At 44.1% G+C, this 22407-nt stretch overlaps 1 protein-coding gene across 1 annotated transcript in view; it reads left to right on the forward strand.

The window, feature by feature from the left end:
• Nucleotides 1-22407, forward strand: part of LOC143987776 (interleukin-20 receptor subunit alpha-like) — a 54595-nt gene that overhangs the window by 18948 nt on the left and 13240 nt on the right. Inside the window, exons 3-4 of the mRNA XM_077486782.1 lie at nt 7737-7909; nt 9757-9899. Of these exons, the coding sequence (XP_077342908.1) occupies nt 7737-7909; nt 9757-9899 (316 nt within the window). The remainder of the gene's footprint in view (nt 1-7736; nt 7910-9756; nt 9900-22407) is intronic.

Below are 22407 nucleotides of genomic sequence, written 5' to 3' on the forward strand. Positions count from 1 at the left end.
CCTACAAAGCACCGCTGGTTCTGAGGAAAGAGCACTGGAAGAGGCCATGGAGGAAGAAGAAGAGGAGGGGGTGGAGGAGAGAGGTGTGTCACAACCAATAGTAGCATTTTGGGGGCGCGGTGGCGGAACAACCTCCAACACTACTGCACCTTGTCCTGCATCCTTCCCAGCTGCCAGAAGAGTGACCCAATGGGCCGTGAAAGACAGGTAACGTCCCTGTCCATGCTTGCTGGACCATGAGTCAGCGGTAATATGCACCTTACCGCTGACCGCCCTGTCCAGCGAGGCAAGGACATTGCCTTCCACATGCCGGTAGAGAGCCGGAATCGCCTTCAATGAGAAAAAGTGGCGTTTGGGGACCTGCCACTGAGGAACCGCACATTGTACAAACTCACGGAAGGGGGCCGAGTCTACCAACTGAAAAGGCAGCAGTTGAAGTGCTAGCAATTTAGCCAAGCTAGCATTCAACCGCTGGGCATGTGGATGGCTGGGAGTGAACTTCTTTCGCCGGTCCAGCAGCTGGGGCAGGGACATTTGCCTGCTATAATCGGACGTGGGTGTACTGCTAGCAGAGTGCCCGGAAGCACTTGGCTGTGACACACCTAATTCTACACCTTCATTCCTCTCAGAGCAGGTTTCAGAGAGGACTGAAGGTCTAGTGGGGTTGGAGATGCCAGCTGATGAGGAGCAAGGAGAGGTCCGCTTTGTTCTTTGGTGTGGGTCTTTGAGGTACGCTTACCAACGAGCTGCATGGCAGGTCAACATATGTCTGGTCAAGCATGTGGTGCCCAAGCGGCTGATGTTTTGGCCACGCAAGATACGCTTGAGACATATGTTGCAAATAGCAGCGGTGCGATCTGATGCACTCGTCTCAAAAAAGGCCCACACCAAAGAACTTTTAGAATAATGCGCAGAGGCAGCGCCCTGCACAGGCAGAGCTCTGCGGTGTGATTCAGTCGGTGTGCTGCCCCTAAGCTGGCCCCCGGAGGGCATCCTGCCTCATTGGACATGAGCCTCCTCCTCCTCCTCCTCCTCTCTCCTACCAGGCACCCACATGGAGTCAGTGCCCTCATCATCCCCTCCCTCTTCATCGCTGTAGCAAACCTGGCAATATGCTGCAGCTTGTGGAACATGACTGCCAGATTGCTGTCCTTCTTGAGCATCCCCTCTCTCTGCATTCACGCTACTGCCTTCCTCTAGCTGAGTGTCATCATCAGAGGCTACAAAACACTGGGCATCCTCCTGGAGAATGTACCCAACACTGTGCTCAAAGAGTTTAGGAGACTCCTCAGGAGGACGTGGTGGGTCTAGGGAAGGAGTCACTGATGATGACATTGAGACAAGGGAAGACGATGCGTTGGCAGCTGCTTTGCTAGTACCCTGAGACTGGGTGAGAGAGGATGAGGAGGATGAAGAGGGCTTGGTCATCCACTCTACAAGTCATTGGTATGTTGCGGTTCAACATGTCCAGCTGCGGAAAAGAAGGACAAGCGTGTCCCATGGCCACGTGCTGATGACAATGCACCGCGTCCACGACCAGCACTGTTGTCTCTAGACACAGAGCCTGCTTGCCCTCTTTTATCGGCTTGCGCCTGTCTGCCTCTCCTTGCTGGCCTTCCAGACATGGTAATGGCCTGAAGGGAGTTGGGTAAAACAGCAGTTGGGTAGTGTATATTGTGCTGGAGGCACACAACACCCACTAACTCCTGCAGATGCCTTTATTATAGAACACCAGAGATAAAGGGGTATACTGTAATTGAGTCACACAACACCCACTAAGCCCTGCAGATGCCTTTATTATAGAACACCAGAGATAAAGGGGTATACTGTAATGGAGTCACACAACACCCACTAAGCCCTGCAGATGCCTTTATTCAGGGGTCAAGTGCTGGGGAAAAAAGTGTGGGAACTCTCACCCAAGATCCACTCCCCCACCAAAAAAATTAATAAATAAATAAAGGTACGCTCATATGCATATATATTTCACAGAAAATACAGTACATATATAGTAAAGTGCCAGTTTACAAATACAAAATAAGTTAACTTGTCAAACAGAATAATCAACACAATGGGTGATGATCTTTCCCTCGCAGGGAATTTCTAACACAAATACACCCTGTTCCAAATTCAAATACAGCAAATTAGAAAATATCACACAAACTGGAATAACGTTGCCCTTGCCGTGCAAGATTATTGGCAACGGATCAAAAAACTCATGGATCGGATCATTCCTTGGATCTGAGTCACAGATCGGATCTTTTTTCGGATCAGCAAATAATAAATTTGCAAAAACCTGTGAAAAATGTCACCACCATATAGTCCCCACTGCAATATACATCTCCCCTACTGTAATATCCACGTCATCTCCCCCAATAATATTTTGGCTGAGCATGGATGGGTATGGCTGGGTATTAGCAGAATATGTATTGGCAGGGTAAGTATTGGCAGGGTATTGCAGAACATTGGCAGGATAAGTATTGGCAAGGTATTGCAGAGTATTGGCAGGGTATGGCAGATTACTGCTGGGTATTGCAGATTATTGGCAGGGCATTGCAGGGTAAGTATTGCAGAGTCTTGGCAGGGTAAGTATTGCAGAGTAAGTATCGGCAGGTTATGTATTGCAGAGTATTGGCAGGGTATAGCAGAGTATTGGTGGAGTAATGCAGAGTATTGGTGGAGTAATGCAGAGTATTGGTGGAGTAATGCAGAGTATTGGCGGAGTATTGTTGGAGTAATGCAGAGTATTGTTGGAGTAATGCAGAGTATTGTTGGAGTAATGCAGAGTATTGGCGGAGTAATGCAGAGTATTGGCGGGGTATTGCAGAGTATTGGGTAATGCAGAGTATTGGCGGGGTAATGCAGAGTATTGGCGGAGTATTGGTGGAGTAATGCAGAGTATTGGCGGAGTATTGGTGGAGTAATGCAGAGTATTGGCAGAGTATTGGTGGAGTAATGCAGAGTATTGGTAGAGTAATGCAGAGTATTGGTGGAGTAATACAGAGTATTGGCGGAGTATTGGTGGAGTAATGCAGAGTATTGGTGGAGTAATGCAGAGTATTGGTGGAGTAATGCAGAGTATTGGTAGAGTAATGCAGAGTATTGGTGGAGTAATGCAGAGTATTGGCGGAGTAATGCAGAGTATTGGCGGAGTATTGGTGGAGTAATGCAGAGTATTGGTAGAGTAATGCAGAGTATTGGTGGAGTAATGCAGAGTATTGGCGGAGTATTGGTGGAGTAATGCAGAGTATTGGTAGAGTAATGCAGAGTATTGGTGGAGTAATGCAGAGTATTGGTAGAGTAATGCAGAGTATTGGTGGAGTAATGCAGAGTATTGGCGGAGTAATGCAGAGTATTGGCGGAGTATTGGTGGAGTAATGCAGAGTATTGGTAGAGTAATGCAGAGTATTGGTGGAGTAATGCAGAGTATTGGCGGAGTATTGGTGGAGTAATGCAGAGTATTGGTAGAGTAATGCAGAGTATTGGCGGAGTAATGCAGAGTATTGGCGGAGTATTGGTGGAGTAATGCAGAGTATTGGTAGAGTAATGCAGAGTATTGGTGGAGTAATGCAGAGTATTGGCGGAGTATTGGTGGAGTAATGCAGAGTATTGGTAGAGTAATGCAGAGTATTGGTAGAGTAATGCAGAGTATTGGCGGAGTAATGCAGAGTATGGGCGGAGTAATGCAGAGTATGGGCGGAGTAATGCAGAGTATGGGCTGAGTAATGCAGAGTATGGGCGGAGTAATGCAGAGTATGAGCGGAGTAATGCAGAGTATGGGCGGAGTAATGCAGAGTATGGGCGGAGTAATGCAGAGTAATGCAGAGTATTGGCAGAGTAATTTAGAGTATTGGCGGAGGGGTAATGCAGAGTATTGGCGGGGTAATGCAGAGTATTTGCGGGGTAATGCAGAGTATTGCAGAGTATTGAGTGACTAACCTGGTTTACTAGTCTTCTCGCTCGGGATAGAACTGGGTAGAGGGGAGGGAGGAGACAGTCCGTATGCCAGCGGCGTGTGTCTGCCGCTGGCTGCGCTGGAGGGCGCATGCGCACTGACTCCAGTGCGTGCCCGCGTGTACGGCCGATGTCATGTGACCGGTTGCTAGACGCGGAGCGGCCCTAGCCTAGCAACCAGTCACTGACTCGGGCGGCAGAGGAGCGGCGGGCTACGCACGAGCAGCAGGCTCCTCCGGCTGCTAATGGGAACGGCGTTCCCGTTGTGGAAATAGTACGGGAACGCCGTTCCCATGCGTTCCCAAAGGACTCGAGCCCTGCCTTTATTATAGAACACCAGAGATAAAGGGGTATACTGTAATGGAGTCACACAACACCCACTAAGCCCTGCAGATGGCTCTATTAGAGAACAGCAATAAAGGGTAGATACAGGTGTATATTGTGCTGGAGGCACAAAAGACCCACTAACTCCTGCAGATGCCTTTTTTATAGAACACCTGAGATAAAGGGGTATATACAGATGTATACTGTGCTGTGCTGGAGGCACACACAACTTCCAATAACTCCTGCAGATGGCAAGTGGGCTCAAATAGAGAAGAGCTATGTAGGTGGATATAGCGGTGTGTACAGGGTACAGAGCATGCAGACAGCACGCACAAGCTCCTAACACTACTGACTGCAAGCTCTATTATAAAAGATAGATCACTAGCTATATAGGTGAGGTGAATATAGCGGTGTATACTGCGGTCAGAGCACACAGACAACAACCACTACAGAAGAGCAAGATCGAAAATTGGCCGATAACGATCGGTGTATACTGTGTTGAAGGTACACAGAACACCCACTAACTGCTTCAGACGCCAACACACTACACAAGGCCGCCCCGCTGGCGGCCTTATATAGTGTGGGGCATGTACTACACAGCCTGAGCTATGATTGGCCACAGGCATCCTCGTGAGAGCCACACGAATTTGGCGCGAACGGCCCATAACGTTCGGAATTCGCCGAACGGGCGAACAGCCGATGTTCGAGTCAAACGTATGTTCGACTCGAACACGAAGCTCATCCCTAGTGTATACTGAGCCTGACCTGTATTATCTTTGGGGGACTATAAGTCCCATAGACCGCATTGTGCATCCGCAGGTATTGCATGACCTCTCCAAATATGGTGCTGCAATAAGCAGTCATGCAGTACAATGTTCAGTGTTGACAGCTGTGTGACCAACCAGGGGGATGGGTACACTGTTTTCTGCCACATCCCCAAAGAAAATATACCATCAGCCGCCACTGTACAAAATATGAATGCTTAACATGAGTAAGTATCCCTTTAATCCCATAAAGTGGTGTTAAACCCAAAACCAAAAATTTTACATGTGGTGGCTGCATTTGGTTTTTTTTTTAGGCTTTTTCCCACATGTATTGCCCCCACTCTGGATGAATGAGCACAAGGGGCACCTTTGAACAACAGCATTGTCAGTCCAGGGGGAGGGGAGTGTTATATTTATTAGAAGATTTAAATACAATAACAAATTGAAGCTAAAAAACATCCCACACTTTAAAAGCAGTTACAGCAAACTGTTTTTTTTTTTCCTTTTTGGATAAAGGTCTTACATAAATAAATAAAATCTGGATGGAAGAGCTGATATACACCACTCAAGACCGATTACAGAAATTCTCGACTATTTGGGCGTGTTGGAAGCATTTTCAACCCACGGATAGATACAAAACATTCTTTCCCCTACATATATAAACCAAAGAGGCGCACGGTCGGCGGGGGCTGGGGGGGGGACACCTACCCGCCCCCTCCTCTTCCCCCCCCCCCGAGTTCCTTACTTTCTTTCTCCCTTTACCCCCCCCCCCTCAATCCTTTTACCCCCTCACATTTCCTCAGTCAAACCTGGAATATTTCATTCTATGGGGCTTGAATAAAGCAGCCGTTTGCTCTCCCACTCGGTCACGAGTGTCGGGAACTACGCCACCCCACGCACCCTAGCGGGTCCGGAAGATACCGGTCCTGAAGGCTGGGGACTCTGGCCCAGCACTACCCGGCACGACCTGAGTAAGCCTCTTTAAAAGATAGGTCCACATTATTTCTGTGTTTGCTAATCAGTTGTGCCTCTGTATAGCAATGTTCTCTTAGCCACGACCAATGTAGCAGGGTAATAGCGCTGTCTGTATTGCGAGTAGCTAAGGTCGTGGCAGCACCTTGTGTTTATGATGCTTATATGACTTGCACGTTTGTATGTCTTGCATTTTTTCAATAAAATCTTTTATGGATAAATAAATAAAATCTGATCAATATAAGCACCCCTGTCAGTGTTAAATGGCTTGTCTCATCTCTGTAAATGATACATTCTGCTGGAGAGCTTGTTCTTTTGAAAAACAACAGACTGGCTGGATCTAAAATAATAAAATAAATAAAAGAAAGGTTTTGATTCTGCTATCATACTTGACAGCTTCCCACTATCAATGGTTGTTAAGGATACTGTCATCTGCAGGCACTGCCAAGTTCTTAACAATGAGTAATGTCACCTGGCCTTATTCACTTACATAGCTGGAAATACTAGTCCATGTAAGCAAAGGGGCAGGTATTATTAAAAATTGGCATTTGAGTTCCTTCATAATTCATACCTATGCCCTTCAGGTATGAAGTTTAAGGAGGAAGCCACGCAAAAGAAACAAAAAACAACATGAAGTCAAATTCTATACTAGATACTTCAGATTTGTTATTGTTAGTAAGAGGGAACTCCACGAAAAAAAAAAAAAAAAAGCATGAGATACCCTCCAAAATAGAATTCCAAAACCCTTAACCAAACATGCAGCCTGGCAGACCAAGAAAGGGGGAAGGAGCATGCACCTCCTCCTGAACCATACCAGGCACAAAAATGAAAACAGTACAAAATAACACAGAGTTTTTGACAAGTCTTTTATAAATAATAATATCCCCACAATGTACATGCATCATCAACATGTCATCCAGCAATGTAGATCCCCATCAATCACGATGCCTGCTACCCACTGACCTAGCGTGGGGTGTAGAGGCCCACTTAAAATTCAAACCAGACCTGAACGGCCTGGCATGATTTGGGGGGGGGGGGCTATGCCATTTTTCATGTGTGAGTCCCAATTAACATCTATAGCTGACCCTTATCTAGGATAAGGGTCTGGAATGTATAAAAAAGGTATCCCCGACCACTTTGTTTACAACCAAAATGAAGCAGCTCGGAGCAGTCATTTTGCCAGCAATTTAAACACACGTTTTTCTTTGTGAATGTCAGTGTTGCTGTAGTAGGTTGTATACATCGAGCAAATGCGCTACTTCACAGACAGAGTCAGGTTTAATGGAGGTCAATGGATTTTTGCATTTTTATAGCTCCTAGACAAACATTAATTTATTTATTTTTTGCTTAGGTATATGTTCCTTATGACATTTAACAATCTACAGCAGTCTAGTGACAACCATGGCTCTCTCCAAAGATACAGTGGAGGAGTGAGCGTGGGTACAGATACAGGTGTTATTCATAGGATTACTTTGTAAAAATATAGGAGAAAATTGTTAAAAATGAAAAGGAATGCAGCCAAATCATCTTCAGACTTGTAAGCTGCAATATATAGCATTTTTTGTTTTTGAGTTTAGATATGCTTTAGATGGTTATTTACCTTGTTCAGTTAAAACTAACAGCTTTTAATGTAGTTTCCTTATAAATCTATAAGAAATATTATATTGTCTTCTATAGTTTTGGTCATTATAGCAATACATAATTTCATGTTATCGCTATATGCAGATACGGGAGTGATATCTGGCACAGGAAATTAGAATGCACAAATATAACGTGGACATGGTGCAACCTAGCTCATGAAACAAACAAAAATTCAATAACATATGGTAAAGTCACTGCAAGCAATCTGAACTGTTCTATATCTGAAATTTCAGAAGGGTTTGAACCTCACCATCAAAGTAAGTTTGCATTTGCTGTTTTAGTTATCTATAGTAACCATGATAATGCCTTATTGCTCAGTATGAATAGTAGAGTGTGCACCCAAAGGAGGCTGTATGGGTTGCCATAGGTTTGTGGTTGTGGGCTACAACAGATGGCTCCATGGGTCTCATTTGGCATGTGGGCCATGGGTTGAGCATGCCTGACATTAACAATAACATTAACAATAAAAGCATTTACCAAAGAAGGTTCTGGCCTTTCCTCACCACTAAATAATGCTATTTTGTTGATTTTTGAAGGTTTCTCACATGTCTTCCCAACGGGGCTAGAAACAGCAGGAAACATTTTCTAAGTTTCTAACCCTAGTTGACACTATACAAAAAAAATTGTCTAAATTTATTCTTTATCCCTAAAATTGAACTTAAAACTATACAAAATAATGGCTAAAATTATAAAAAATACTCTTAGTAGTTTAGACTCACCATTACAACAAAACTTGACACCTAATATTAAAGTGACACTAAAGGTATTTTTTTTTTTTTTTAAATATCAAACATGTCATACTTACCTCCACTGTGCAGCTCGTTTTGCACACAGTGGCCCCTATCTTGGTCTTCTGGGGTCCCTCAGCGGCTCTCTCGTCTCCTTCCCGCATTAGATAACATCCTGGGAGAAGCGGTCTCCCAGGAGGTTACCTTGCAGGCATGCTCCCGAATACAGATGCCCTGACTCGGGCCCGCGCTCCAGCATCCGCGTCATTGGATTTGATTGACGGAAGTGGGACCCATTGGCTGCACTCCTATCAATCTATCCAAACAACAGGGATCAGGTAAGTAAAACGGGGGGGGGGGGGGGGGGCTGGTGGGCCAGTCACTGACTTACCTTTACAACCCCTTTAAGTTAACACTTTCAAATTTCTGCTTGCTTTATCATCGTGAAAGCCACTAGCTAACACTAAAGCGAGCAGACATATGCAATTCTTATATTAATCTGCACACTATGCATGAACATTTGACTCCCAGCAGTGTACAGAAAGTTGTATAATAATGGAGTCAATTCACAAAGCATAAGCGCAAGGATAATGATCTTTATTTTAGCCATTTGACTGTCAATTTCAAATTCAATTCATTGGTCTTACCTGAAAAAAAAATGTCACTTATCCTGGTATGTTAGGTTCGGGAATTTGCCCATGGTCTTAAAAAATACAAATGCAGATACTTTATATTAAAGCAGAAGACACCGAGTAACTGATATATATGTATTTAGGGAGAAGATCATTCATAGGTCTGCTTCTTTATGCATCAATTTTACATCATAGCTTCAACATTTTTTTTGAAGAATGAGTCCACATTTATATTGATGCAGCGAATATGCTATTTACTGCTAAATTGCTGCATTGTATACTGTGCCAGATCACTTTAGACCATTTACCACACACAAATGGAAGAATCACTTCAGTTTAGATGGAAACAACGAATTGCTTTGTGACCACACTTTTTTTTTGTTTTACACACAAACTGAGAAACGAATGACAAAATCTTTCTAATGTATTTATTTTTACAAATGTATTGCACAACCACAGTAATGATCAGAAAAAGATTCTCAAGATAGTAGGGTGTTTAGTTGACACTACGTTGGCATGTGTGTGACTGGCTAAACAAGACGTCTATGTACTCAATGCCAAGCCTGTACCTGACAGAAAACACAAGTATTAAATAGCATCAATATAATCATTTCACCCTCCTGTTCTGCATGTTTCCCCAAAACAAAGAAGGTTGTGTATGACAAGATTCAGCAAGGGTCCACCGGCTTTGGTCGTGAGTAAATACTGTATTTAAATTTAATATATTTTCTCTTTTTTTCTCAGCTATCCTTGGACCTCCAAAAATCAACTTGTTTTCCACTGAAACCTCAATTGTAATCAATCTAACTCATCCCATTGTTGATCATTTCCATATTAAGTTTAAATATCACATCTACCTAAATGGCATACACATCAAAGAAACAGAAGTAAGTTGTGAAATGACCGATACAATAAATAGCAAACATGGTGATATCTAACTTGAGTCAACAGAACAAAAAAACTGTAATGCCCTGTACACACATTCAGAAATTCCGACGGAAAAGGTCTGATCTGATTATGTTGTCGGAAAATCCAATCGTGTGTGAGCTCTATCAGACTTTTTCCCTTCGGAAATTCTGACAGTACTTTTTCCGGTCGTTTGTAGAGAATTCCGACGGACAAAGTGCCACGCATGCTCAGATCAGATTAAATTACAAGACCAAAGCTATTGGCTACCAGCCTCTACGTAGTCTCGTCGTACGTAACGAACATCACCTCGTTCCGAACGATCGGATTTTCCAACAACTTTGTCCGATCGTATGTATGCAACACAAGTTTCGGCCAAAATCCGTTGGCAAAAATCAGACGGATTTTGTGGTCGGAATGTCCAACCGTGTGTACAGAGCATTATTGTGGTCAGAATAGCTCATGGATACGAAAATTGCAGCTAGCACTGTCTTTTAATTATATTAGTTATTTTCTTGTGAAAATTGTCATAGATGGTCATAGATATGATCCTATCACACAGCAGCATGGGAAATCCTCCTGACTTTCACTCTATTCAAATTAGCAAAACCTGCAGAGAAGGCCGAATAGGACATTTTTATGGAGATAGTTAACCCTCCCAACTTTACCAAGGGAACAGCTGAGTAACTTGCCTCCATTGATGCAATAATATGGAAAGAATACAAAGCAAATTATTAGATTCTTTGAAAGAGAAGTGTGGGATATATAAAAAAAAAAAATACAAACCCACATGCTCACCTAGATGGCTGCAGCATGGATCAGAGCTGTAGATATCCCCCACTGGCTCTACACCAAGAACTGAGCAATCAAAGATCGCTGATCAGTCAGTTCTCTGGTCTGTTCTGAGCACTGTCATTCACAGCTCTGAGCACTGTCATTCACTGCTCTGAGCACTGTCATTCACTGCTCTGAGCACTGTCATTCACTGCTCTGAGCACTGTCATTCAACACTCTGAGCACTGCCCCTTCAGCTCTCCCAGGAGCGCTGGACTGTGAAGAGAGTGGGAAGGGCTGGTTCAGGCTCTCAGCAGTGAGCTGAGAGGCTGAGCCATTTTCTGCTGGTCAGGAATTTGGACTGGCTCTGTGACAACAGGGGACTTTTACATACACAACACATATCTCCTGCAATCAAAGATGAGCCCACAGTGGTGTTATTCTAAGCTCTTGTCCTGGTAGATTTGGTTAAATGCCGCCTTGCTGCCCTCATAAGACTGGGGATGTCTAGATACACTAAGATGAAAAATAAACAGGGGGCGCACTGGCCTAGTGCATTATCCTCAAAATTTGCATTATTAAAAAAGAAAGAATAATACTCATAAACATGCACTTGTAAACAGCATATCAGATGTAGAGCAGCTTAATTTCCATTGTGTCACATAACAGATGAGCGTCCCACAAAAGGACTGCTGATGCATTTCGAGGTAGCGCCTCTTCCTCAGACCCACAACAGGGGACTTTTAGCTGTCTGCTGAATCTGGGTCACAGGAGTGCAGAACTAAGTGCACTGCTGTAAATCACAGGAGAAGTACGGCCTAAAGAGTTTTGGCCATACCTCTTCTTTAAGCCCCAGACAATTTTGCTGGCCAGACCAGAGCACTTTTTGCGATTCGGCACTGCGTCGCTTTAACTGACAATTGCGCGGTCATGTGACGTGGCTCCCAGACAAAATTGACATTTTTTTCCCCACAAATAGAGCTTTCTTTTGGAGGTATTTGATCACCTCTGGGGTTTTTATTTTTTTATAAACAAAAAAAGAGCGACAATTTTGAAAAAAAAGCATTATTTTTTGCTTTTTGCTATAATAAATATCCCCCAAAAGTATATAAAAAAACATTTTTTTTCCTCAGTTTAGGCCGATATGTATTCTTCTACATATTTTTGGTAAAAAAAATCACAATAGTCATTTATTGATTGGCACAAAAATTAGAGCAAAAGTTATAGCGTCTACAAAATAGGGGATAGTTTTATGGCATTTTTATAAAAAAAATTGTTATTAGTAATGGCGGCGATTATATTTTTTTTCTATGGGGAGAAAAAAATATTTTTTATCATGACTGTGACATTATGGCAGACACGTCAGACAATTTTGGTGCGCTTTTGGGACTATTCACATTTATACAGTGATCAGTGCGATTAAAATTGCATTGATTACTGTGTGAATGTGACTCGCAGTGAAGGGGTTAACACTAGGTGGCACTGTAGGGGTTAAGTGTGTCCTGGGGAGTGTTTCTAACCGTAGGGGGGATGGGCTAGCTGTGACACATCACTGATCATAGGGAGCTATGATCAGTGACACTGTCACTAGGCAGTTGTTTACATTAGCATCTCCCCGTTCTTCCTCTCCGTGAGACGATCGCGGGTATCCCCACGGACATCGAGTCTGCGGGACCCGTGACCCGACTCACGGAGCTCCCGGCAGCGCGTATGCGATGGCACGGCAGCAAAAATTTAAAGGGACTTACAGGTACGCCAATTTGCCCAGCCATACCATTCTGCTGGCGTACATCTGTGTATGTCGGTCGGGAACCGGTTAAACAACATGACTAAACAACAGAAAATAGGTACCTACCACATTTCCCCAAAAATAAGACCTACCCCCCAAAAAAAGACCTAGCGCTATTTTCCAGGAGGGCTGCGATATAGGCCCTACCTCAAAAATCTGCTCTAGTTTGAGGTGCTTGTGTACTCCTATAATCCTCTCTGTTACGGCGAAGTGCGGTGTGCAGGGCCGCTGTTAGAAATCATGGGGCCCCATACAGCCTACCTGACGGGGCCCCATTGACCCCGCCCACAACCCATCCTGGCTCCGCCCATAACCCCACCCCTGCCTCCACGCTGTCAGGGCAGGAGGCAGGAGCTGGAACATTTAACATTTACAGCGCCCCACCAATCATAACTGTATCTGAATGGGAGAGATGTCAGTGTTTTGACATCTGTGCCCATTCAGTTTGTGTCTTCATACGGAGCTTTCAATCAGGTCTGCATGAAAAAGGACCTAATTGCAAAGCTTGGGTGAAAGGTTATGAAAGGAGAGTGGTTTGGGGGTGGTAAAAATGCAGCTTGGCTATGTATTTTTACTGTCCCTTCCCCCATCACATGTGTAAAAGTAGCATCTCACTATGTGCTCATGGTCATTATCATTATGATGATCAGAGCACAGCAGGTGCTGTGTGGCTCTGTCAGTGTAACATGACTGTGTGATGCTGACTTTGTTATGGCTGTGCTGAGTTATAGTCTGTAACACACAGTACAGTCATATATCAGGAAAGTCAGCACCACACAGTCATGTTACACTGACAGAGCCATACAGCACCTACTGTGCCCTGATCATCATAATGATAATAACCATGAGCACACAGAGTCTAGGGACTGCACATGCTACAATAGTGTGACCTGTCAGTGTGTGTGTGTGTGTGCAGGGGACTGCTTGCCTGTGCACCACTGCCATTGTCCAAATTACTCCTGCTGCTCTGTCTGTCTCAGCCGTCCCAGTGATAAGTCCCTCAAGCTGCAGCACTTACTGGATGAAGGGAGCCGTATAACAGTAATATCCATCCGCCGGAGAGGCATACAGTGAGCAGGAAGAACTTTAGTTTGTGCAGGTATACTGAGAACAGCATGCGGCACAGCATTGTATCCCTGCACCCGAAAATAGAAAAAAAGTCCCTCTTCTGCTTTCACCTCCTGGGCCCCTCTGGTAACCTGATGGGGCCCAGGAAATGAATATATATTCCTTATATATGTTAGTAATCAAGTGGGTGCAGGTTAATATAGTTATTTCGTTTTTTTTTTTTTTTAGCTAGAAGTTAAAAGCTGCTCGGGCCCCCCCTGCTGGCCGGGCCCGGTACAACAGGGCTGGTTGTACTGCCCTATCAGCGGCCCTGGCGGTGTGCTGTGGCTATGTATGTGTCTCTGTGATCTAGCGGTGTCAGGTGCCTTTGGTACAGTGCGGTGCTCAGCTGATCTTCCAGCTGGTCTCGTTCTCTTCTCCCGGCTGTCAGCGAGGGGATCTCGGCTTCCCTCCCTCTGCAGAGCTTCAGCGGGTCACAGAAGGTAAGGTAGTCTCAGTGCAGGGCTTCTGCAATCAATCAACATGTCATAATGTGTGCATACCGATACTCCTGTTTCCACAAGGTATTTACTTAAACTCAAACTTCACGCGATGCATACAATTGAAGCACTGAAATGCTACAGATCTTTTTTTTTTTCTTCACATACCGGTGTGCTCTCTTCCCCGCTCCGAGCACTGTGGAGGGGGGGGGGGGGGGGGCGGGGTCCCCTGCTGGCAGCTGGGAGAGGTGCAGGAGAGCAAAGCTCGGGTGTTTGGCACCGTTGGATTGCAGGGGCACACACATTGTGTATTGTGTGCTACTGTAACAGAGAGGATTTTGGCATTTTACAAGCATTTTGTGTTCATACTGGGGATTCCTGACAGGCACGTAGGGAGAGAAAACAACACGTTATATGGTAAGACCTACCCCTAAAATATGCCCTACTGGGTCTTTTGTTGCCAAAATTAAATATAAGTTTTATATATATATATATATATATATATATATATATAACTTATATTAATGTAATATAATATATTATATATATTATAGATATAATATTATATTATATTATATTAATATATAATATTATATTATAATATAATATAATATAATTAATATAAGACTCTGACTTATTTTCGGGAAACATGGTTGTAAACTGAATTAATCAAAATGAGCAAAAAATTTGACTAGTGAAGAAAGTATAATAATAAGGCATTCAGAAAACTTGCTAAACAAGAAAAATTTTCTGATGAGCTGATGTATAGATAGTGCTCCAACAACCCTTACCTAACTGGTTGTTTTTTTTGTTTTTGTTTTGACCTGTGGAGTTGAATGGCGTCACCAAGACTAGAAATATCAGACCATAACAAAAAAATATTTGTACAGTAAACTCTCTAATTCTGAAAGCAACGAAAAAAGCGAGAACATTTGCAGTTTGGAAAAGTGTTTTTAAAACGAAAAAAAATAAACTGTATTTAACCACTTGCCGACCAGCCACCATCATTATACACCAACAGGTTGGCTCTATTGTGCGTATCACTTTAGCTGTATGTTGGTTCGTGCAATAGATACAGTGGGGGTGTGCACACACGCCCTCGGGGCCGGAGCTGATTCGCTTGACCGAAGGCCGCAATGTCTGCCAGCCACCCACGATCGCTCCACAAAGTGCCAGAAAGGGCATCTGTCCATGTAAACAAACAGATCCCTATTCTGACCGGGGAGTAGTGAGAGATGGTCTTTCCTAGTGATCAGGAACAGTGATCTCTCTCCTCCTCCAGTCAGTACACTTACCCCACAGATAGAAACACCTCCCAGGGAACACATTTAACCCCTTGATCATCACTAGTGTAAACCCCTTCCCTGCCAGTGTCATTTATATGGTATACAAAAGATTTCTAATACCAAAAAACACAAATGTATATAGAACAGGTATCCTCCAATCACATAACAGGCCAAACTCCCAAGGATGGACATATGGGATATAAAGATGAGGCCATATAGCGTAATTCGATAAAACAATTTAATTTATTAAAACAAATGTCAAACTCACATTTATGTAGTTGATCAAGCGCTTTACATAAAAAATGGCGGCACCCGGCGCGTTTCGTCTTCATAGACATCATTTATACAGTAATCAGTGCATTTTTATAGTACTGATCACTGTATAAATGTCACTGGTCCCAAAAAAAGTGTCAAAAGTGTCAGATCTTTTCTCCGTAATGTCACAGTCCTACTAAAAATCGTTGATCACCACCATTACTAGTAAAAAATAAAAATAAATAATAAAAATGCCATAAATCTATCCCCTATTTTGTAGACGCTATACCTTTTGCGCAAACCAATCAATATACGCTTATTGTGAATTTTTTTACCAAAAATATGTAGAAGAATACATATTAGCCTAAACTAAGGAAGAGATCAATTTTTTTATTTATTTTTTTTGGGGGGGGGGGGATATTTATTATTGCAAAAAGTAAAATATATTGCTTTTTTTTCAAAATGTATGCTCTTTCTTTTGTTTATACCGCACAAAATAAAAATCGCAGAGGTGATCAAGCTGTATTTGTGGGAAAAAAGGACATACATTTTGTTTGGGTACAATGTCACACGACCGCAAAATTGTCAGTTAAATCGGTGTAGTGCCGTATCGCAAAAAATGGCCTGGTCATTAAGGGGGTAAATCTTGCCGGTCCTTAAAGCGGTGTTCCAGCCGGGGGTTTTTAAAAAAAAAAAGTCAACAGCTACAAACACTGTAGCTGATGACTTTTAATAAGGACACTTACCTGTCCAGCGAGCCCGCGATTTAGGCCACCCGAGGCTGATCCGTCCATCGGATCGGGTGCCGGCGCCACCATCTTAAAAAAGGGAAACAAATTTTCAATTTTTTTTTAAATATTTTTTGTGAATGTTTATGTAATTTTTTTAGGATGGCCCTCCACTTTAAGTGGTTTAAATGAGGACATGCCATACAGTGCCATCACATGCCGTACAGAGTCATCACATGACGTACAGAATCACCACGTGCCATACAGAGTCACCACGTGCCATACAGAGTCACCACATGCCCATCACATGCCGTACAGAGCCACTACATGCCATACAGTGCCATCACATGCCGTACAGCACCATCACAAGCCCTACAGAGCCATCACATGCCGTAGAGAGACATCACATGCCATACAGTGCCATCACATGCCATACAGAGCCATCACATGCCATACAGGACCATTACATGCCGTACAGAGCCATGCCATGCAGAGTCAGTACATGTCGTAAAGCAGGGGTTGACAAATTTGCTTGGAATCTAGGAGCCAACTTAAAAAGTTAGGAGCCAGGTCCGTGACGGCGATCCGGACCTGTCCCTGGCCTGACATGGAGACGAGTGAGGGGAAGATAGCAGCGCCGTCGCCGCCCCCCCCCCCCCCCCCCCGTCTCCAAGTCATTGCCCATAGCTCTTAGAGGGACATTTTATTTATTTTTTTCAAATGACAATTTTTTTTTCAATTGCATTTTAGTGTAAATATGAGATCCGAGGTCTCTCTGACCCCAGATCTCATATTTAAGAGGACCTGTCATGCTTTTTCTATTACAAGGGATTTTTACATTCCTTGTAATAAGAATAAAAGTGACACAACATTTTTTTTAAAAGAACAGTGGGAAAAAAAAAAAAAAAAGTTAAAATAAGAAGAAAAAATAATAATTTTTAAACGCGCCCTGTCCTGCCCGCATATAAAATCGGTGTTCGAACCACACATAGGAGGTAGCGCCGTGATCGGTAGAGCGAGAGCAATAATTCTAGCCCCAGACCTCCTCTGTAACTCAAAACGTGCAACCTGTAGAATTTTTTTAAACGTCGCCTATGGAGATTTTAAAGGGTAAAAGTTTGTCGCCATTCCATGAGCGGGTGCAATTTTGAAGCGTGACATGTTGGGTATCAATTTACTCGGCGTAACATTATCTTTCACAATATAAAAAATAATTGGGCTAACTTTACTGTTGTCTTATTTTTTTATTAACTAAATTATTTTTCCCAACAAAAGTGCGCTTGTAAGTCCGCTGCACAAATACGGTGTGACAGACAGTATTGCAACAACCACCATTTTATTCTCTAGGGTGTTAGAATAAAAAATATATATAATGTTTAGGGGGTTCTAAATAAAGGGAAGAAGAGGCAGGTAATTTAAAACAGAGGAAGCTTCATTAGCATTGCTGGTTTGTCATACCAACGGCGACCACAAGAGGGCGCCAGATTCCATAAGGAATCATAGGACCGCAGAAGGCCTCAAAGCCGCGGCCTAAATTTTCGGCCGCCGGCGGAACGGCCCGACGCGATCACGCTGGGGGGGTCCACAGAGACAGGATACCCCCAGCTGTGCTGCCCCAGGCGCGAGGTCGCTATTTCTAGTCGCCAATGCGACCCGGCGCCCGGGTTTTGTCGAGCCCTGTCGTAAAGTGTCATCACATGCCGTACAGAGTCATAACATAACATACAGTGCCATCACATGCCGTGCAGAGTCGTCACATGCCGTGCAGAGTCATCACATGCCGTGCAAAGTCATCACATGCCATGCATAGTTATCACATGCCATACAGTGCCATAACATGCCGTACAGAGCCATCACATGCCGTGCAGAGTCATCACATGCTGTACAGTGTTATCACATACTGTACATAGTCATCACATGCCATACAGTGCCATCACATGCCGTGCAGAGCCATCACATGCAGTGCAGAGTCATAACATGCTGTACAGTGCTATCACATTCTGTACAGAGTCATTACATGTTGTACAGTGCCATCACATGCCGTGCAGAGCCACTACATGCCATACAGTGCCATCACATGCTGTACAGCACCATCACAAGCCCTACAGAGCCATCACATGCTGTACAGAGACATCACATGCCGTACAGTGCCATCACATGCTGTACAAAGCCATCACATGCCGTACAGAGTCATCCCATGCTGTGCAGAGTCATCACATGCTGTACAGTGCCATAACATGACGTGCAGAGTCATCACATACCGTACAGAGACATCACATGCCGCACAGAGACATCACATGCTGTACAGTGCCATCACATGCCATACAGAGTCATCACATGTCGTACAGAGTCATCACATGGCATGCAGAGTCATCAAATGCCGTACAGTGCCATCACATGCTGTACAGAGCCATCACATGTCGTTCAGAGTCATCACATGCCATACAAAGTCATCACATGCCGTACAGAGTCATCACATGCCGTACAGTGCCATCACATGGCGTACAGAGCCATCACATGCTGTACAGTGCCACCACATGCCGTACAGAGCCATCACATGCTATACAGTGCCATCACATGCCACACAGAGCCATCACATGCCCTACAGAGAAATCACATGCCATACAGTGCCATTCATTGCCGTACGGGGATGGGGAGGATGGGACTGTATAGGAGTACAGTGACAGAGAGATGATTTGTATGTACAATAAAGGACACTCTGGGGACATATCAGGTATCACTTTGGATGTAGGGGAGTTGTCAATCCCCCCTCTCCTATGTACTGCACACAGGTACGTTCTATACACATAGTCAGGGCCGTTGTTAGAAATCACGGGGCCCCATACAGCGTACCTGGCAGGGCCCCTTTGCCCAGCTCACAACCCCACCCCTGGCTCCGCCCCTGACCCCATGCTGTCATGAAATCTGGGGGAAAGGTGGCAGGAGCTGAAACATGTAAGATGTTCCAAAAGGCGAACCTTTAAAGTGGTGTTACGCCCCCAAAAAAATAAACATTAAAATCCAGAAGCTACACATACTGCAGCTGCTGGCTTTTAATACATGGACACTTACCTGTCCTGGAGTCCAATGATGTCGACACCCGCAGCGGATGTTTCCATCAGCTGTTGGGTGCTCCACCACCATTGTGGGTAAGGGAACCCGGCAGTGTAGCCTTTCAGCTTCACGCCAGAAACCCTACTGCACATGCGCGAGGCCCCGCTTCTGTCCCCTTTTGGCCCGGGGGCCAGGGGAGGAGGAGGGAGCCCCGCGGTGACATCACAGCTCTGTGGCAGGGAATCCTGGAAGTGGAAAAGGATAGCTGATACCTTATCAGATGAGCAGAAGTTCCACTTTTTTGGTGGAACTCCACTTTAATAACCATTATTATTCTATATATTTTTTTTTTACCTGAATGGACACAAGTCAATTCATATCTGGACTCCTGTAGACCTACATGGGGCTTTCAATCGGTCCACATCAGTGGCAGGCGGTGCTCAAAATTTATGAGGGGGGCGCAAACAAACTGAAAATCATATGAACATCATATGCAACTGTACCCATCAATTGCGCCACTGTACCATCATACGCAGCTACTGTACCCCTCAATTTCCACCACTGTGCCATCAAACATAGCTACTGTGCCATCAATTGCCACCACTGTGCCCATCAAACTTAGCTACTGTGCACATCAAACTTAGCTACTGTGCCATCAAACTTAGCTACTGAGCCATCAAACGCAGCCACTGTGAACATCCACAGGAAAAACTGACAGGCGGACCTGATTGCAAGGCTTGGGTGAAAAATTCTTAAAGGGGAGTGATTTGGGGGTGGTAAAAATGCATCTTGGCTGTGTGTTTTTACTGTCCCTTACCCCATCACATGTGTAAAGTAGCATCTCACTATGTGCTCATGGTCATTATGATGATCAAAGCACAGCGGGTTCTCTATGGCTCTGTCAGGGTAACATGACTGTGTGGTGCTGACTTTCTTATGGCTGCGCTGTGTTATAGTCTGTAACACACAGCACAGCCATATATTAAGAAAGTCAGCACCACACAGTCATGTTACACTGACAAAGCCATAGAAAACCTGCTGTGCCCTGATCATCATAATTACCATGAGCACACAATGGGGAGTCAGGGGACTGAGCCTCAGCCTGTGTGATGTGTGATGTGTGTCAGCGTGTGTGATGTTTGTGATGTGATGTGTGTAGTGGAATTGCTTGCCTGTGGGACCAGCGTCGGGATTACTCTCTCTTTCAGTGTCTTGTTCAGGCTGCAGCAGCACAGCACTTATTGAGGGAAGGGAGCCGCATTACAATTGAATCCATCCGCCCAGGAAAGCATACAGTGAGCACAAGGTACACAGATGCAGAGCAGGGATTATATGCTTCCACCCGAAAATTGAGAAAAAGTCCCTCTTCTTCTCTCACCTCCTGGACCCCTCTATTAACCTGATGTGGCCCAGAAAGGGAATATATACCTTTCAATCAAGTAGGATCAGGTTAATAAAGTTATTTAGCAAATTCGTTTTTTTTAGCTAGAAATCTGCTCGGGCCCCCCCTGCTGGCTGGGCCCGGTACAATAGGGCTGGTTGTACTGCCCTACCAGCGGCCCTGCACATAGCGATATGTACATTTCAGAGAACAGACACAGGAATCAGGTCACTATCCATGCTCCTCACCATGTCTAAGCCCAAGTGAGAGGTGTTGGAGTATCTCAGAGGACAGCTTGCAGATAACAGCCAGGGAAAGGTGATGATTTCACTGTTTGTATCACACTGTCTCTGCTTCCGGGTTTTAGCTGGGGACATGCTGCCATGGATACAGAGACATGTGAAGAACATGCTTGTTCTAAATAGCAGCCTAAGTGTGCACTTCTTCACCAAACACACCCACATGTCCTCCAGAGGGAGAGAGTGAAGGAGCAGCTGGATTGTGGAGATGTTTCCACCCCCTGGAAACCTTTGAACTGAGAAAGAACCATTAGAGGCTGATTTTGGGATCTTCAAAAGACTATTCTACAAAAACTAAAGGACTGGGGAAAGAAAGAAATGCAATGCAGCTATGAGGGTAGCATGTACTACCTATTTTTGAATTCCCATACTTCTCCTTTAATCTCACATCATTAGCGGTTTATGAAACGGAGATGATCAACGAAAAACATGTTCTCCGCTGATCATTTCAGCAGACAGAGAATCTGTCATTGACAAAAACATAAACAAGGTTTATGAAGGTGCGATCTTGGCACCTCACTGGCGATCTCTGTCAGAATTCACCCTCCCAGATTCTCCAGCCCAGAGGTGGAGAATCAAGGAGAGAAGAGAGAATCCCCAGAGAATTGAGGAGGAATTGACTTCCTTCTTCCTTGATCAGATCTCCCAAGACAGTAAACATGTCCCTCTGCAATGTTTATGTAGATATATACTGTATATATATATATAGATAGATATATATAGATATATATTCATACAATGCCTTGAAAAAGTATCCATGTTCCTTGAAATTTTCCACATTTTGTCATGTTACAACCAAAAGCGTAAATATATTTTATTGGGATTTTATGTGATAGACCAACACAAAGTGTCACATAATTGTAAACTGGAAGGAAGGAAAATAATAAATGGTTTTCAACATTTTTTACAAATAAATAAGTGAAAAGTGTGGTGTGCATTTGTATTCAGCCCCCTTGTCAATACTTTGTAGAACCCCCTTTCAGTGCAATTACAGCTACAAGTCTTTTTGGGGATGTCTCTACCAGCTTTGCACATCTAGAGAGTGACATTTTTGCCCATTCTTCTTTGAAAAATAGCTCAAGTTCTGTCAGATTAGATGGAGAGCATCTGTGAACAGCAATGTTCAAGTCTTGCCACAGATTCTCAATTGGATTTAGGTCTGGACTTTGACTGGACCATTCTAACAGATGAATATGATCTAAACAATTACATTGTAGCTCTGGCTATATGTTTAGGGTTGTTGTCCTGCTGGAAGGTGAACCTCCGCCCCAGTCACAAGTGTTTTGCAGACTCTAACAGGTTCTCTTCTAAGATGGCTTTTTTTCTTGCCAATGTAGCACCCTCTACTTAGGTAGGTGCTAGTGGTGAGATTTTTT

The sequence above is a fragment of the Lithobates pipiens genome, unplaced genomic scaffold (genome assembly GCF_037356315.1).
Source record: "Lithobates pipiens isolate NorthernLeopardFrog02 unplaced genomic scaffold, aLitPip1_a1.2 Scaffold_18, whole genome shotgun sequence".
NCBI lineage: Eukaryota > Metazoa > Chordata > Amphibia > Anura > Ranidae > Lithobates > Lithobates pipiens.